Source organism: Macaca fascicularis, chromosome 1 (assembly GCF_037993035.2).
Source record: "Macaca fascicularis isolate 582-1 chromosome 1, T2T-MFA8v1.1".
In the NCBI taxonomy this organism is placed as follows: Eukaryota; Metazoa; Chordata; class Mammalia; order Primates; family Cercopithecidae; genus Macaca; species Macaca fascicularis.
Window position 1 is genome coordinate 201679006 of NC_088375.1, and position 15534 is coordinate 201694539.

General features: G+C 52.5%; 1 protein-coding gene across 1 annotated transcript; it reads left to right on the forward strand.

Annotated features, from left to right (window-relative positions):
- Positions 1–1199: 1199 nt before the first annotated feature.
- A3GALT2 (alpha 1,3-galactosyltransferase 2) lies at positions 1200–13895 on the forward strand. The gene is made up of 5 exons (XM_065525479.2): positions 1200–1348; positions 9467–9550; positions 9762–9851; positions 10157–10294; positions 13075–13895. Exons 1-5 carry the CDS (start codon positions 1326–1328, stop codon positions 13760–13762), a joined length of 1023 nt encoding a protein of 340 aa, XP_065381551.1. The 5' UTR covers positions 1200–1325; the 3' UTR covers positions 13763–13895.
- The last annotated feature ends 1639 nt before the right edge of the window (positions 13896–15534 follow it).

Genomic DNA, 15534 nt, shown 5'->3' on the forward strand with positions numbered 1-15534 from the left:
GCCTATGAAAATGTAACTTTCTTGGAGGAGAAACACACTGATTAGTTGATCCCCAGGGGGTAGAACTAGGGACTGGAAAGCCTGGTGTCCCAGAAGGCAGGGAATGGCTGGCAGGACTCTGAGCTGACAGGGGAGGAGGAAGATGCTGAGATTGGGGAGTGAGCCCTGGGGAGCCCCCAGGCAAGAACGAACACCCCATGTGCTGCCTCCTCTCTTGCTGCTGGAGTGCAGGTCACGTGTGCAGGCGCACCACTGGCCTACAGGACTCTGGGCAGTTCTTTTCACTTTCTGGACCTTAATTTTCCATTTATGGAAGAAAATGGAAACCAGGCCCCACCTGAGTTAGTTATGTGTGTAGCAAAGAGGAAGGGAACCAAACCTACTCCTTAAAGATGCAGTGAATTTGATTCACACCAGTAAGTATCTATCTTCTTTAGATGAAAAGCTCCAACCTACTGCAAGTTTGCAGGACATACCTGCAATAGGCATTTGCTATTCCTGTTGTTTACACTTTACACTGAATTTCACAAACCTATTTCCATCATGATCCACAATTTAAAGAAATATTTCCCAACCTCATATACACACTTCAATATCTATCAACTGAAACAAACATTTCATGAAACAAAACCTACCCTTAGGTACAATACAGAATATTTTCTTTTCCATTGTATTCCTGTTCATATTTTTAAAATCTTGGTCATGACCCACTGAACTCATTACACGACCTTCAGATAGGTCACAACTCGAACTTTAAAAAGCACTGCCCAGAGTAAACCACAACGGTTCGACACCCAGGATCTTACGTGGTTCTCTCTCCTGAGTGACTGGTGTACATACACCATTCTACTGAGAAGGTAAAGGGCTCCACTAGGTGAACTGTCCAAAGTCACAGGTGCCGAGTGCCCTTCAGATCTGGCTGAGGTTCCGTGCAGAACAGGGCTTTTCCTGGGCGGCAAACACCATACCTTGATCCCCAGCCATTCCCAAGAACCAAAGACACTTCCCCTGTAGAGGGAAGAGGAGTCTCTACAAAATGACAGAGCCTCCAGCCAACCAGAACTGGCCGCCTCAGCCCCACCCTCTTCCAGGTGATTGGCCCCAAAAGGGTTGCCAGCCCCACTCCACCTTGGGGCCAGCTTCCCCCAAAAGGTCGCATCCCTGGCAGGTCCCGCCCAGGCAGTCCATCCTGACTGCTCCTGTGGGTGCAGCTCCTGAGGTAAAGGGGGAGGAGCTGCTTGGTCCAGGTCTCCAGGAACAGGCCATTTCTTCCCCGGCTCTGAGCTGGGAAAGTCTGCTCCAGGCCATCCTACCTACTTCCCCATATGGCTCTCAAGGAGGGACTCAGGTGAGTGGGGACAATGGTGTGGAGAGGAAGAAAGCTTGGGTTCAGCTGAGCTAAGAGGGATCCAGTCTGATGGCTAAAACAGTACCAAGGAGAGGCACCAGAGCCAGCCCGGGAGTACCAGCTGAGGCCTCCAATCCTGGGGAAAGGTGACTCCAAGAGGGGACATTGCCCCAGGAGAAGAAAGACAATCCATGTGCATGGACACCGGGGTGGGGAAGGCTGTATTCCACAAGATTTTGTAGCCAACGAAAAGCTGGACTCCCCTTGCTTCCCTTAACTCCAAACCCCCTTGGCGAGCTGGAAAGCAGAGACCCGGCTACATTCCCTCCCCGACTGTAACTGAGAGCTCCCTCTATCCCCACTGGGACTGATGGTCCAGGACTAGGAACCTGTGCCCCCTTAAGACCTAATGGCTGATCTTTAACCCCTTCTTGAAGCCAAGGAGAGTGGGGAACAGGGCACAGGAGCTTGAGGGACTACCTTCTGCAGGCAGAATCTGAACAAGAAATATGGAGGAGTGGGCTGGTCAGAGGCCTCCACAGACTATGGGTTCCCAGGCTGGGGCATAGGAGGGGCAGGAGGAGCTGGGGTCCCACCCAGTCCTGGGTCTCAGCACCCTCCCAGGCCTGACCACAGGAGTTCACAAGACCATCTCTGCCTGTGTGCCCTGGCTGAGGCCCAGAGCCCAGAATAAGCATCGGTTTGCCCTACCCTGGTTGGGAGGAGGCTGGTAAAGAGGGTGGGACAGCCACAGAGGGGGAGAAAGCCCTCCAGCCTTTTCCTGCTCCTGTAGTACTTTACACAGTACCTCGCATACCTCCCACAGTGCACCGCCAGAGGCAGCCTTGCCAGCTCCCAGTACAGGGTTTGACCAGGCTTCTAGGAGTCAGAGGAGCCCAGCTGCAGCCAACCATCCAGGAGCGCAGACAGGAGCTGAATAGAGTGGGAAGGGAAGCAGCCAAGCCCACAGGAAGAAATAACAGGGCCGAGAACCTTGTGAGATGAGCCTCAGGGTTGAGCTAGGCCCAGGTCAAATAGAGCCCAAACGCCATGCTGGAAGCTCTGGCTGGGGAATCCGACAGTCCTACTCAAAGCCCAAGCCTACACCTTACCCCCTGTGCAAATGCCTTGGTGAAAAGTATAAACAACAGAAACAGCAAATGCCTATTGAAGGTGCACCCTGAAAACTTGCAGTAGGCTTTTCACCTCAAGAACACGGATACTTATTGGAGGAGAAACAAACTGATTAGTTGATCCCCAGGGGGTAGAACTAGGGACTGGAAAGCCTGGTGTCCCAGAAGGCAGGGAATGGCTGGCAGGACCCTGAGCTGACAGCGGAGGAGAAGGATGCTGAGATTGGGGAGTGAGCCCTGGGGAGCCCGCAGGCAAGAACGAACCCCCCATGTGCTGCCTCCTCTCCTGCTGCTGGAGTGCAGGCGCACCACTGGCCTACAGGACTCTGGGCTGTTCTTTTCACTTTCTGGACCTTAATTTTCCCTTTATGGAAGAAAATGAAAACCAGGCCCCACCTGAATCAGTTATATGTGTAGCAAAGAGGGAGAGAACCAAACCTACTCCTAAAAGAAGATGTGGTGCATCTGATTCACACCAATGAGGCCACCCAGCCTTGCAGAGGTGAGATGTCACTGAGATCCGCTCCAGGCCTCTGCGCGTCCTCTCTCACACAGTGACCCTGGCCCAGCCCCCTTGCTAAGTGCTGCCCTCAGGTATTGTGTGTCCCCTGGACATCGGTGTTCACCTGGCTGTCCCGACTCAGTGCTTCTCAAGCTACAGTTTGCATTTCCTTGATCTTTCCTTCTATGTTCTCAGCGGTTGATCCCAGTGACCCAAATGGACCCCTGCTTTCTCCCCTGAGCAACTGCAACCCTAAGCCAGTGAATTAACCTTTGTAAGCCTCAGTTTCCTCATGTGTAAAGTAGAGATAAGTACAGCATCTCCTTCAAGGGGCTGTGGTGTGCCTTTAACAGGACGGGCACAAAATACATTTGGCCAAGTATCCGTGTCAGTGAGTGTCTGGCATTATGCATAAGGAGTGCAGACTTAACACTGAAGAAAACGGAGTTTTCAGCAAAGGAGCACCAGTTCACTTGGAAGAGAGAATGAATACAAATAACTCATTCCTTGTTTCATTCATTTGCTGAACAAATACTTATCAATAGCATGAATTATGAGGCAGGCTCTGGAATTTGGCACCAGGAATACAAAGGCTGGCAAAACAGAGAAACTTGGAGCCTAGTGGGGCAGACAGTCCCTAGCATCGCTTGGCAGGTACTAGAGGAGAGGTCTGGGAAAGCGACAGAGGCGCAACCTGGGGGAGGGACCTAAGAGGAGGAGATGTCGAGGCCGGCTTCAGACAGGAGGAAGCTGGGTGCTGAGGAATGATGCAGAGCTTGTTGGCTGATGGGAGGAAGAGAGCAATCAGAGCAGAATACAGAGGTGGGGACGCCTAGGAGACGTCATGGTGGAGAGTAAAAGATGGAGACTGGGAAGCAGGGTCAGGAGACTGTTATAGGAATCCAGATTAGAAACAAGGAGGCATGAATAGGACAGTGAGGGAGGCCAGGAGGGGAGTTTTGGGCACTAGGAAGGAGGCAAAAGCAACAAGTTGGCTGTCAGGAGAGAAAGCAAGGGTCCCACTTGGCTCACTGGGATCAATCGCTGAGAACACACGATGGGGAGAGTGAATGGGAGGATGCGGGAAGAGTGAGTGGGGGGACGGAGGACAGTGAGTGGGAGCACCCACAGGGTTTGCCGATGGACTGCATGCAGGGAATTAAATTATTTGTAACAATACTTTTATTTAACCCAGCACATCCAAATTTACACCTGTTTCACTGTTTTAATGTGGCTACTAGAAATGTTTAAATTACATATGTGGCTCACATTATACTTCCACTGGATGATGCTATTCCAGATCTCTTCCTACACATCATGAAAGATGCGGCCATACATGACTGCAAAGGCTCGGGTGCACAGGCACAGGTGCTACCCCCTGCCAGAAGCAAGGTCTGCCTCTCCATATTAGTTGTTCCTTTCTTTTCACCTTAACACGTTAGGGTCTCTTTTCCAGAGAGTACATATAAATCTACCTCACCCTTTTCAATAGCCATGCTGATCTCCATTACACAAGTTGAGTACCCCTCATCCAAAAATCTGAAATCCCAAACGCTCTAAAATCCGAAACTTTTTGAGCACCGACAGGACATTCAAAGGAAATGCTCCCACTGGAGCATTCAGAATTTCAGATTTCCAGATTAGGGATACTTAGTCAGTAAATACAATGCAAATATTCAAAACTCCAAAAAAGTCCAAAATCCAAAACACTTTTGGTACAAACTTTTGAATAAAGGATAACCAACCTGTACAGATATGCCTAATTCATTCGTCCAGTTCCCTACTAACGAACCCTGAGGTTGTTGCATTAGTTTGCTTTTTCAGAGAAGGCAACAGGAACATCCTGGGACTAGTCACCGTAGAGTCTCCATTCCTAACTGCAGGCAAGCTGGCCAGGGGCTGTGGGCACTGAGTGTTACAGCGAAGGGGCTGGACTTGGAAGGCTTCTCAGGCATGGTTAAGAGATGTGGACGGTGTACTGCAGTCAGCAAGAAGCCACAAAACAACTTAAATTTTTTGTGTGTGTAAATTGCTAACTTTGAATTTTTCCTTCATTAAAGAAGCAACATACTGTAAATACATTAAAGACAATTAGAGAGAAAATAAGAAACTAATTTTATTGCACAAACATTCTTCCTTTTAGTCTTATTTTCTGGTGCATGTTTTTATTCTTGCTAATTGTAATCAGAGTGCACATCAATTTTAGATCCTGCTTTCTTCCTTTAATGTTCCTGTGTGAGAATTTTTCTATGTGACTGCAGAGTCTTCCTAATACATTTATTTAGCCAGTCCCTTTGGCTGGACACTAGAGCCTTCTTCAGTTATATTTGAGCAGCTCAGATAATGCCTCTCCCTGTGACCCAAAACGCCTTCTCCATGGGTGCTTTCCAGGCAGTATTCGACCAAGCTCAGGTCTTGCTTGTGTAAGGGAAACAAGCACGCACCCATCCATACAACCACCCCGTCCCCTCCAGTTGCCACCCCATCTCTTTCCTCCTTACAGCCCGACTTCTGGAAAGACAGCCCCACTCCCACCCAACCCATGTGCCTGTCCTTAAGTCCTCTACCTGCTCAGTCTTCCTCCCACTCCCACCTGGGCCCTGGCCTCCTCTCCCTCTGTACTCTCTCCCTCTCCCCCATGACATCCCTGCCCTCCTGGTAAATCCCAGAATTTTCTCCTGAGCCTGCCTGCCTTCTGGGCTCCAGCCCCCTTCCTCCAACCAGACAACCAGGCATCTTCTCCTTTCTGGTCCCCCAGCCCCGTCCCTCTAATCCATGGCCAAGTCTGGCCCACGTGCCCTCCCTGACAGCCCCTCGCCACCTATTCCTCTCCATCCAGCTGCCAACTCCCTGGTGTTGCCCCTAATACCTCCCAGGGGCTGGCACCTAACTCATCTTCCTGCCTCCAGCAGTCTCCTCCCTGCCACCCCACCATGGCCAGGCTCCAGATTTCAGCTGGACTACTTCAGGGTTTGTGGTTTTGGTTTTTTTTTTTTTTTTTTCAAATAAAAATCTGACTGACTCACTCCCCAGAGGAAATACCTTTCAGGGCTCCCCATGACCCTCAAGATGAAGTCCAATTCCCCGGGCCTAAAATGCGGGCCCCGGGTGACTTGGCCCCAGCTCACCTCTGCAGCCTCATCCCTCCCTTCTCATCTGCTACTACCCTCCACCCTGCAGTTCCACAGACGTTCCAGGAGTGAGGCTTCCTCACTTTTGCACACTGTTGTTTCTTTTCCACGGACCTCTCTTCCCCCTCTATGCCTTCTTCACCTGAAGAACTTCTATTAATAATTTTCTAGGTCCTAGCTTAGAAGTAACTCCTCCTCCAGGAGGCCCCAATGACCTCTTCATCTACCAAGGCTCAGGTGCTACCCTCCAATTTGCCTCACAGCACCCGGCATTGCTCCCAATCACAGCATTCATTGTGCCGTGTTCCACACATCTGTTTTCAGTCTGTCATGTGACCCACTCCCTCACCCACTACACCCACATCTTTCTGCCTCCGCACCCTGAAGACAGGGTCTGTGTCCCATTCCCCTCTGAATCCCTGACTTAGCACAGTGCTCAATGCTGAGCTTGTGTCCAACAAATAGATGTTGAATGCACGACTTAACAGAAACTGATGAACATCTTGATACATAAACTTTTCTCATTCTGAAGATTATCTCCTTTGAACAGATTCCCAGAAGCTGGGAATTACTGAATCAAAGTGGATGAATATTGAACACTTTCAATTCCCATAGCTAAGTAGCTTTCCAAAAGGCTGTAGCAATTTACACTCCCACCAGCAAGTGTAACAGTGCCAATCTCACTGCATTCTTGCAGCTTGGCTATTCTCATTATGCCTTTTATTTTTTAAATCAAGACAGAGTCTACCTCTGTCACCCAGGCTGGAGTCCAGTGGCATGATCATAGCTCACTGTAACCTGTAACTCCTGGGCTCAAGTGATCTTCCTGCCTCAGCCTCCTGAAGAGCTGGAATTACAGGTGCATACCATCTGGCTAATTTTTTTTTTTTTTTTTTTGAAACAGGGTCTTGCTCTGTCGCCAGGCTGGACTGCAGTGGCGCAATCTCAGTTCACTGCAACCTCCGCCTCCCAAGTTCAAGTGATTCTCCTGCCTCAGCCACCCGAGTAGGTGGGACTACAGATGCGCGCCACCACGGCCAGTTAATTTTTGTATTTTTAGTAGGGACAGGGTTTCCCCATGTTGGCCAGGATGGTCTCGATTGCTTGACCTCGTGATCCACTCGCTTGGCCTCCTTAGGTGCTGGGATTACAGGCATGAGCCACTGCGCCCAACCCTGGCTAATTTTTTAATTTTTTGCAGAGGCAGGGTCTTGCTCTGCTGCCCAGGCTGATCTCGAACTCCTGGCCTCAAGCAATTCTCCTGCCTTGACCTCCCAAAACACTGGGATTACATGCACAAGCCCCTCCCAGCCCCATTATGTCTTTTTTTTAAAGTGCTCATTTTTTAGGCAAAACACACCACCCTGTTCTAATTTGTATATCTTTGATTACCAGTGAGGGTGAACATTTTTCCATATATTTGCCTACTAAATGCACTTCTTCTTGGAGGATTTACCTGTTTGTGTGACGTGGAAACTGTTAAGGCAGGTTGACTTGTTATGAGATGACTCTGGGGCTGTGGAGGAAGTGACCAGGAGCATGAAGAGTGCTGCTGCAATGATCCTGTGACAGAGGAGCAGGCCAGGGTCACTGTGGGGCACGGGGAAAAGCAGGAGGAGCAGAGATCAAGGAGACCAGGTCAACCTGGGACTGAAAGCAGACAGCAGGTGCAGAGCAGGAGGGGTCAGGGTGCACCCAGGTTTCTGGCTTGGCGCAGTGAACTGGAGGGGGGCTGTGCTCGGAGACAGTGCCCAGGTGGATCCACACACCTGCAAGGCAGTTCGCAGCACTCTTAACTACACACACCTGCTAAGGAACAGTTACGTGGGGCAGCAGGAGAGGCAGGGGCAGGAGGGTCTGAGGTTGGCAGGCTTCTTGAAACAGACCAGGGGAGCCAGGTTTTAAAAGGATTTGTAGGCCAGGCACGGTGGCTCATGCCTGTAATCCTAGCACTTTGGGAGGCCGAGGTGGGTGGATCACCTGAGGTCAGGAGTTTGAGACCAGCCTGGCCAACATGGCGAAGCCACATCTCTACTAAAAATAGAAAAATTAGCCAGGCAAGGTGGTGGGCACCTGTAATCCCAGCTATTCGGGAGGCTGAGGAAGGAGAATCACTTGAACCCAGGAGGCAGAGGTTGCAGTGAGCTGAGATTGTGCCATTGCACGCTAGCCTGGGCTACAGAGTGAGACTCCGTCTCAGGAAAAAAAAAAAAAAAGGAAGGGAGGAAGGAAGGATGGATGGGAGTGGAGTGAGGAGACTGCCCAGGGGATGATCAGGGTGTGTTCAGGAAGAATGGTCATCACTAACTAAAGCTGAGCGAACTACTGCAACACGAGAGACCTTTGTTCTCATCAATTAGCTTGTGTGAAGGCAATGACAGCCCTAAGGCAGGTGTTATTACCCCATCCTATAGATGAGACTGATGTGCAGAGGACCAGACCTTGCCCCAGGGTCAGACAGCTAATGAGTGGTGGAGCTGGGATTCGAACCCAGGGCTCTGGCTCCTGTGTCTGTGCTCCTTACTGTGTGGCTGCAGTTGCTCTAGATATGTGAGTACTCAGGAAGGTGGGAGGACAGAGGAGCGAGCTCCCCAGAAGGAGCTTATTAAGATTCTCAGCATTTGGGGCCCTTCCCCGAAAACAATGAACTGTGGACAAATCCCAAAGCCCACCTCTTTTGAGCCAGGAAGTGGGCTGCTGAGCTCTGCTTGGAGGAGTTCACCTGGCCTGGTGACTGCAGCCACCACAGACACATGGTCTCTGACCACAGCCAGCCCAGTAACTCTTCTCTAAGTCCCAGACAGCTCTTAACTCCCAGTGACTGACACGGGAAGATTCCTTGAGCCATGGTGGAGACAAGCCTGGGCAACATAGCAAGACCCCATCTCTTAAAAAAAAAACAAAAAAATTAGGTGTCTATAGTCCCAGCTACACAGGAGGCTGAGGCAGGAGGAGAGCTTGAGCCCAGGAGTTCAAGGCTGCAGTGAGCTGTGATCACACCACAACACTCCAGCCTGGGTGACAGAGTGAGGCTGTCTCTTAAAAAAAACAAAACAAACAAACAAACAAACCACTCCCAGTCACGGAGCCACAAACACCTGTGCATCCTCTCCTGGCCTCTCCTGTCCAAGGTCAGTCCCACCTTCCACCCAGGAGAAGTACCCCAATCCCTAATGTTGTTATCCCCCCAACCTGCCCAAGTTCATCCCCTGCACAAGAAACTGGTAACACTGGCTACCTTCATGCAGAGGAACTGGGTGGCCAGAAGTAGGAAAGACTTTTCATGTATGTGTGCATATAAACATTTGTCTATAATACAAATGAGTTACTGATGCCCCCTTCCCGCCCCCAGGGCCTGGAAGAGAATCTTCTGGCGGCAGATCCTACTTGCACTTGGCCTCTTAGGCCTGTTTCTGTATGGCCTCCCTAAATTCAGGTACAAGCCCCTTTCCCCAGCACTTGAGGTGGGACCACAGAGTCACGTTTAAAGGGGAACTGTCTAAGGGCCTCCTTGAGGGATGGAGGGCAGAAGCTAGCTCACCTCAAGTGTCCTGGTGAGCTCTCTCTCCTTGTAAGAAGCAAAGCCAGAGGGCTCCTGGCCAGGCTGACATGCTTCTCACGGTGCCCCCCTCCCGCCACCGCCACAGGCATCTGGAAGCCCTCATCCCCATGGGCGTCTGCCCTTCCGCCACAATGTCCCTGCTGAGAGACAACTTCACAGGTGCCCTGCGTCCCTGGTAAGAAGCTCCCATCCCTCCTACTCCAAGGGCACCCCCAAACCCTACAGAGCTCTGCCCCATGTTCCTGCCCTCCACACATCTCCCACCCCAGCAGAGCCAGGCACTCTGCCACCAAGCCCAGCAGCCCCATCGGGCCACACGTCTCCCAGTCCTCTGTGTTGCTCTGAGCTGGAGGCTTCCAGGGGCAGCAACTAGGTCTCATCGGTCTATGGGTCCCTAGGGCTCAGCACTGGGGAGGTGGCAGTGAACATGCACCAAGTGGGTGGATGAATGGAGCTATTTCCCATCCCTGCCCTGGCCAGGGCCCGGCCTGAAGTTCTGACCTGTACCCCCTGGGGGGCTCCCATTATTTGGGATGGCATTTTCGACCCAGATGTGGCCAAGCAAGAGGCTACACAGCAGAACCTCACCATTGGGCTGACTGTCTTTGCTGTAGGCAGGTAAGGCCTGGGAAGGGGAGCAGTGCTGTCAAGGCTGTGAGTGGGAAGGGTGTGCATGTGATGGAGGGGGCGGGGACCCTGCTCCCCTGTGCCATGGGATCCCAAAGTGAAGCGAGAAGCAAAGACAGCACTTCTTGCCCCACACCCCCAGGTGAGCACAGGACCGACCACCCTTCTCCTCCTCCCTGGACACCAACACCATAGAGCCCACCCAACACAGGCAGCCAGGGCTGTTCTAGAACCACATCTGGAAGGGACCTGCCTAGGGGCTGGGGCTGATCCATCTGGAGACACTGGTTTTGTAGTGAGAAAATGATGGTGTCTTTCAGGTGAGAGTGGTGAGAGGAGGGGAGTGTGACTGGGTAAGTAAAGGGATGATTCACTGCAGTAGGGGCCCATTGGAGGTCAGCAGCTCAGGTGCACGTACACAGGATTTGAGGGGGGGGCAGGTGCCAAGCAAGTCTGATGAAGGGAGAGAGGCTGGGGAGCTGAAGGATTGCAAGGGAGTGAATCTGAACTGGGCAGAGGGAAGTGAAGAGAGGAAGGGGGGTGACAAATACTGAGAAAGTGGCAGGGTCACCAGATTAGTGGATTCAGTGAGGTAGGACTGTTTTGGGTTGGGGATGGTAATCACAGTAAGTGAGCTAGAAGAACGAGGTCCCTACAGAGTGGGACAGACATTGGTGAAGACCAAGTCCAGGGAGTAGCCATGGGAACAGGTGACTGGAGGGAACAGTTGACTGTGGAGGGCACAGGACAGAATCACTACAGGAAAGGAGGTCAAGAGAAGAAATGGCAGGAACACTGACCTCCCCACTACGGATGACAGGGAGTGTCTAAGCTGGGTGTCCACCTTCCTCAAGTGACACGAAGGGGACTCTTGGCTGACAGTGGCAGTCAGATCCCATAACCTAGTTTCAGGCAACTAAAAGAAGCATTTCTAAAAATGGAACTAGTTGCTTTGGGAAGGTGGTGAGAACCTCCCATTCAGGAAGAGATACTCAAAAGGATGGGGAAGGAATTTTGTCACCAGATACCCCATACAACTGTTCAAGGCTCCTCGAACTCTGTCCCCTACACCCTACAAGGGAGAGAAAGCGAGGAGTGCGACTGACAGGCAAGGGGCTGAAAAGGACCAAGGGCTGATCCGTGGACCAGGTGGGCAGAATTGCTGGGCTACTTGGGCCTTGACCTCTCCCAGGGCCTTGGTGCTCCCACTTCCATCACCCATGCTGACTAGGGCATTCCTGCCCCAGCCCTAGGGGTCAGACAATCTCAAGGTACAGAAAATTCTGGGATACTGAGGTCCTGAGCTCCAAGATTCTGAGTCCAACACTCCTAGATGCTGAGATTGCCTAAGTCTCTGATTCCCATTTCCCACAGTCACCAGGAATAGAGCAAGTGCAAGTAAAAGTACAGGTTCTAAGGCCACGCTGGGTTCAAATCCTGGCTCAAGCACTTACCAATGGCATATACAAGTTTCTAAAGCTCTTTAGATGAGACAATGCACATTGACTTAGAAAGCAGTGGCTGCCACACGATAAAAGTTCAAAGTATTATTAGGCACTATTACTATTATTTTAAAATGCTAGGATCCCAAGGTCTGTTCATACAGTATTCCAGGCGGCCCCGTTATCTATACAGTGAAAGACAGTGACTTAAAACAGCTTATTATTATGGCTCATAAAATAATTCTTTGGAAGGCCAGGCGCAGTAGCTTATGCCTGTAATCCCAGTACTTTGGAAGGCCAAGGCAGGTGGATCACCTGAGGTCAGGAGTTCGAGACCAGCCTGGCCAACATGGTGAAACCCCACTTCTACTAAAAATACAAAAAATCAGCCGGACATGGTGGTGGCCACTTGTAATCCCAGCTACTCGGGAGCCTGAGGCAGGAGAATCACTTGAAGCCAGGAGGCAGAGGTTGTAGTGGGCTGAGATGGCGCCACTGCACTCCAGCCTGGGCAACAGGAGCAAAACTCTATCTCAATAATAATAATAGTTCTGTGCGTCAGTAATTCAGACAGGCCTCAGCAGGAAGGGCTCGTCTTCTCATGCTCCCAAATACCTGGGTCTCAGCTGGGAGACCAACTGCTGAAGACTGATGGGGCCAGCTTGGGCTTCCTCACTCACGGCAGCACCCAAGTTCTGGGACTTTTAAATGGAGGCTCAGAGCTCTAAAGAGAGAAATGCTGCCAGTCCTCCAAAGGGCCAGTATGAGGCAGGATTGGCAGGCAATTTGCAAGCATCTTCAGTCCAACCCGCCCTGCCCCATCTAAGTTGAAAGATGCTAGGACTGGAGGGTCTGGAGTTCCAAGGCCAGGTGTGGGGAGGACCAGGCAGCACTGGTGGGGTGGGGGTAAGGTTGGGGAGGGGGTGAGGTGGGTGAGGTTGGGGTGCAGTAGGGGTGAGGTGAAGTGAGGTTGGGGTGGGAGTGAGGTGGGGTGAGGGTTGGGTGGGGTGAGAAGAGGGTGAGGGCTGGGTGGGGCGGGGGGGGTGAGGCGGGGGTGAACTTGGGTTGGGTGGGCTGAGGTAGGGGTAGGGGTGAGGCTGGAGTGGGGTGACTTTAGGGTGGGGGTGAGGGTTGGGTGGTGTGAGGTAGGGGTGACGGGTGGGGTGAGACCTGGGTGGGGCAGGGGTGGGGGTGAGGGTTGGGCGGCGTGGGATGAGGTGGGGGTAAGGGTGGGGTGGGGGTGAGGGTGGGGTGGGGCTGGGGGTGAGAGTGGGGAAGCCGGTCCCTCCTCGCTTCACTCTCAGGCTGACCGTGGCGCCGCGCCCTTAGGTACCTGGAGAAGTACCTGGAGCGCTTCCTGGAGACGGCGGAGCAGCACTTCATGGCGGGCCAGAGCGTGGTGTACTACGTGTTCACCGAGCGGCCCGGAGCGGTGCCCCGCGTGGCGCTGGGCCCGGGACGGCGGCTGCGCGTGGAGCTCGTGGTGCGCGAGCAGCGCTGGCAGGACGTGTCTATGGCGCGCATGCGCACGTTGCACGCGGCGCTGGGCGGGCGGCTGGGCCGCGAGGCGCACTTCGTGTTCTGCATGGACGTGGACCAGCACTTTAGCAGCACCTTTGGGCCCGAGGCGCTGGCCGAGTCGGTGGCGCAGCTGCACTCCTGGCACTACCACTGGCCGCGGTGGCTGCTGCCCTTCGAGCGCGACGCGCATTCGGCCGCCGCGATGGCGCGGGGCGAGGGCGACTTCTACTACCACGCGGCGGTGTTCGGCGGCAGCGTGGCGGCGCTGCGCGACCTGACGGCGCACTGTGCGCGGGGCCTGGCCTGGGACCGCGCGCGCGGCCTGGAGGCGCGCTGGCACGACGAGAGCCACCTCAACAAGTTCTTCTGGCTGCACAAGCCCGCCAAGGTGCTGTCGCCCGAGTTCTGCTGGAGCCCGGACCTCGGCCGGCGGGCCGAGATCCGCCGCCCACGACTGCTCTGGGCGCCCAAGGAGTACCGGCTGCTGCGGGACTAGAGCCGCCGCCGCCGGCTCCTGGCCCTCCGACTCCTCCGCGGGCCCAGCCGGCCCGGCCCAGCTCCCGCTCCGGGCGTCTTTGGCCTGGGGAGGGTATGGAGTGGGAGTCACGAGAGGAAGAGATCCTGAAACCGGGCAGGGCCCTTCTGGACGCTGATGGCGCTCTGGAGGGCAGAGAGATACTGGATGCAAAAGCCCTACCCGCTTCGTGTGTGCCCGTCCGTGGGAGTGGGAGTAGGAGGAGGAGCTCCTCGGTTCAAGAGAAAAATCCCCTTCCCTTAGCTTAGCAGTGAGCAAGGCACAACTGCAGTAATGCCTCGAGCGATCAGCCTGTAGACCTTTCACCCCTGAGCCTGCAGAATGCAGCTGGTGCCTCTGGAGATGTTTTAGTCCCATCTGCACCCCCACTTTTTAAATGAGGAGACTGAGACACAAAGAGGAAACATAACTGCCCAAGGACACAGAGGGTCTGAGTCCCTGTGATGTCAGCGGCTGGAGAGGCGTGGCTGGCCCCTCGGGCTGTCTCTGGGCAGGAGCCACAGGAAGAAATACAGGTGGCACCCCGTCATTGGCTCTGCCCTTTTACCTCCCCTGCCCATAAGCATGGTTTGTACATATTTCAGTAATATTATGATAAATTATTCCTGTACTGTGAGACAAAGTAGCAAACATAAGAAGCCATGTTTGCTCCTTTCCTTTGCCAGCATAATTTCACAAAACCCTGACTGGGACAGCATATAGATGTCAAAACAAAAAACACAGCTCCCCACGTCCCTTGCCGGAGTCACTATATTCCCTGAAAAAATAAGTGACTCTAGATATATCTCCATATAAGATAATGTCAATCGGGGTTAGTGATCATGCTTCTATAAACTATAACCAGATACACTCTTACACACAAACTTAGATACAATTTTACGCATACTAAAGCTTCACCACCTATATCTAAACTAAAATACCACATTCAGGCTGGGCATAGTGGCTTATGCCTGTAATCCCAGCACTTTGGGAGGCTGACACACACAGATCACTTGAGGTCAGGAGTCTGAGACCAGCGTGGCCAACATGATGAAACCCCATCTCTACTAAAAATACAAAAATTAGCAAGGTTGGTGGCGCACACCTGTAATCCCAGCTACTCGGGAGGCTGAGGCACGAGAATCGCTCGAACCCGGGAGGCGAAGGTTGCAGTGAGCCAAGATCGCACCACTGCACTCCGGCCTCAGCAACAGAGCAAGACTTTGTCACCATAAAATAAATAAAATACTACATTCAAAGCGTCTGATAGAACCTCTCTAAAGAGCTCCTCCTGAGCCTTAGGCCTTGATCGATGGTCCTCAATAAGACTTCTAAATAACACTAATTTTAATTATTTAAAAACTTGCTTTTATTCTTTAGTTAACATTCCCAAATTGTTATTGTGGCCTTTTCTCCTAGACAGTCAAAGTCCAAAATGACATTTTCTGGCCTCGGGGCTATAACAGGGCGACATTCAGCCATAGTATCTGGGAGGGAAGTTTCCACATCCACGGCAGCTGTCTAGACTTCTGATCCCCAGTGGGGAAACACAGGCTCTGAATAGGAGTGTGAAGGCGTCAGACCCTCCCAGGAAGGTGGTCACAGAGCCAAGGAGATAGGGAAGGTAGCTGCTGAAGTCCCTGAGATTTTGTCTGACATTTGGGAAAACTGGGGCCCTGGGAGACTGGGAGTTCACCCTGGCTCTCCTGAATCTTTTATGTAGTATTATCATTTTAATAGCCTCCACTCCCAGG